General features: G+C 59.9%; 1 protein-coding gene across 1 annotated transcript in view; it reads right to left on the bottom strand.

Moving 5' to 3' along the window:
* The window catches only part of LOC112962237 (butyrophilin-like protein 2), a 15025-nt gene that overhangs the window by 3270 nt on the left and 9439 nt on the right, over window positions 1-2316 (bottom strand). Inside the window, exons 6-7 of the mRNA XM_026058213.1 lie at window positions 1357-1456; window positions 1086-1118 (exon numbers count right to left, since the gene is read on the bottom strand). Of these exons, the coding sequence (XP_025913998.1) occupies window positions 1086-1118; window positions 1357-1456 (133 nt within the window). The remainder of the gene's footprint in view (window positions 1-1085; window positions 1119-1356; window positions 1457-2316) is intronic.

Below are 2316 nucleotides of genomic sequence, written 5' to 3'. Positions count from 1 at the left end.
GCTCAGCCTCAGCCGTTACAAGCATTTCCGGAWGTCAGCCCCTGCCTGAGAGAGAAAAAGCTGAAGAAAGATGCGTTGTGAGAGAGCAGAAGCCACAGCAGCTCTGTGCAACCAGAACAGCCCCAACATAAAGTGTGGGAAAATGCTGAAGGGCCCATGGGTTGCACCACAGGACTTCGGGCATGCATACCTGCTCTCCAGAGTACACCCGGCACCTTCCCTGCCGCACTGAGGGTCCCTCTACACTCAAACAACGCCCACCTCAGCACCCTCGCTGGGCCCCAGACCAGCTGTATGATCCCCTTAGCTCCCTTCGGTTGTCGGTGCTTTTCCTCCCTCACAACACAGCTCTTCCTCAGAGCAGGAGTCAGCTCACAGAGCAGGTCCAGGGTGCGAGACGAGCTCTGGAGTAAAAGACCCACTGCTGGATGCTGCACACGTAAGACGGCGTGGTTACACTACAGCATTAGCCTTTGCAGGAGTACAAAGGAGGCACCAGTGCTGCTGTCTGTTCCTTGGATCTCAAAAGGAGGAAATGTTGCTTCCATCAAATTCCTTTCAGCTGCAAAGCAAGAGAGCAGGAGATGAGGTGCCAGCACACCTCCTTTCCTCCCAAACAGTCACATCCAGCAGCAGCACGAGCAGCTGGGTTCAGCCAGCCCCTTACCCASCAAGGCAAAGCGCTTAAATGGATGGGTTGCTTCCTGCGTGCAGAGAGAAGAAAAGGGAGAGTGTCACCGGGGCTCCCAACACCTGCACCCGACCCACCAGGAGCCCCAGCGCATCAGGCACTGCACGGGCGTCTTGGAGCCACGCCACTGTCCCAACCCTCGCTGTCGGCCGCRCCGCTCGCCCGGAGCCTTGCAGACATGCAGGTTGCCTGCTCGTGGGCCCTGGGCCAGCAGCAGCCTCGCACTAGAGCTTCTGGATCCCCCATCGCGGGCCGAGTGACCAAGAGGAGCCCACAGCCAGGCTTCCTCCCCACCCTGTCTCAGCACTGTGCTTTCGCATGCAAAAAAGCCTTAGGTTTTTTGGTGGCCCAGCCCCACTGCCCAGGCAGCGGGCAGGAGCCTCCACTCACTCACCTGCTGTGGGTTTGTAGCCCTTCTCTGCTCTCCCTGCAAAGACGAGGCAGGCATCAGCAAAAGCTGCTCCCCAGCAGCAATCGGCGCAGGGCTAAGCCGCATTTCCCAGCACGGCCCAGGTGTCCTCCAGAACAGCCCTGCTCCCACTCCAGGGCTCCCCGCGCCTCCCTCGCCCAGCACCCGGCACCCCACAGACCCCGTGTCTCACCTTCCTCCCCGCTCCGCACCCGCCGCCAGCACAGTGCCCACCAACGGCMGGCCAGCCCCTTACTTGAGCTGTTCTTCCAGACCATGAAGCCAGCAGCCACCATGATGACAGTGAGGACAGCAGCCAGCACCACAGGGATGAGGAGGAGCAGGGTGTTCTTTGGCTCTGGAACAGAGCGGAGCCGTCAGTCACACTGGCCAGTAGCCAACCCTCTTGCCGGCCGGGCCCCGTCCGTTCCCAGGGCTCAGGACCCCGGCTCTGCGGGGACGTCGCAGGACCTCCAGCCCGCACGAGCTCCTCACTCAGGGCCCGTGTTCCCCCATTGCCCAGTCCAGGACACCACACGGACCCTTCCAGTCCTCATCTTGCCCCCTCTCCACGCAGGCACTTTTCTCAAGATGGCCATATGCTACCACAGTCCCCGCCTTAGTTGGGAGAGGACCAGGCCCTGCCTCAGGCATGCAGGGCCGGGCCAGGGCTCTTGTCTGCCGTACCAGATGGCCTTGCCTCTCCCTCCCCACATCCCCCCTCCTCAGCTCCCTTATGCCAGGAGAAGAGCCCCTAAATATCCCCTCATCAGTTCTGCACTTTCCCACAATCCTCTTAAAAGATCCCAGAGTAAGTTTGGCACAATCCCCCCAACTTTCCTTGGCGCTGTATTCTGTAGCAAGGAAAGCCTCCCTCACCAGGGTAGTGTGACCGAGCGGTCTAAGGTGCTGGATTAAGGCTCCAGTCTCTTTGGAGGCATGAGTTCAAATCCCACTGCTGCCAGGTCCCTTTTAGGCCCTTGAGAGGCAGTTGGAGGGGATGGAGTCACTTCTTCTCTCTGTGCAGTGCTGGTCGATGCCACATCTGGAGTACAGGGCGAGGAGACCACATCTGGAGTAGAGGCTGCCTGTGTCCAGCTCTGGGCTGCCCAGCACACAAACCACAGACAGACTAGACTGGAGCAGTGAATGCAAGGATGGAGTGGAGAAAGAGCCAGACTCTTCCTCTTCCCGGTGGCATGCAGTGCAAGGCTAC

The sequence above is a fragment of the Apteryx rowi genome, unplaced genomic scaffold (assembly GCF_003343035.1).
Source record: "Apteryx rowi isolate R43461 unplaced genomic scaffold, aptRow1 scaffold_1442, whole genome shotgun sequence".
Taxonomy (NCBI): Eukaryota; Metazoa; Chordata; class Aves; order Apterygiformes; family Apterygidae; genus Apteryx; species Apteryx rowi.
The sequence above is the reverse complement of the archived record's forward strand: the minus strand, read 5'-3'. Positions and strand labels throughout refer to the sequence as shown.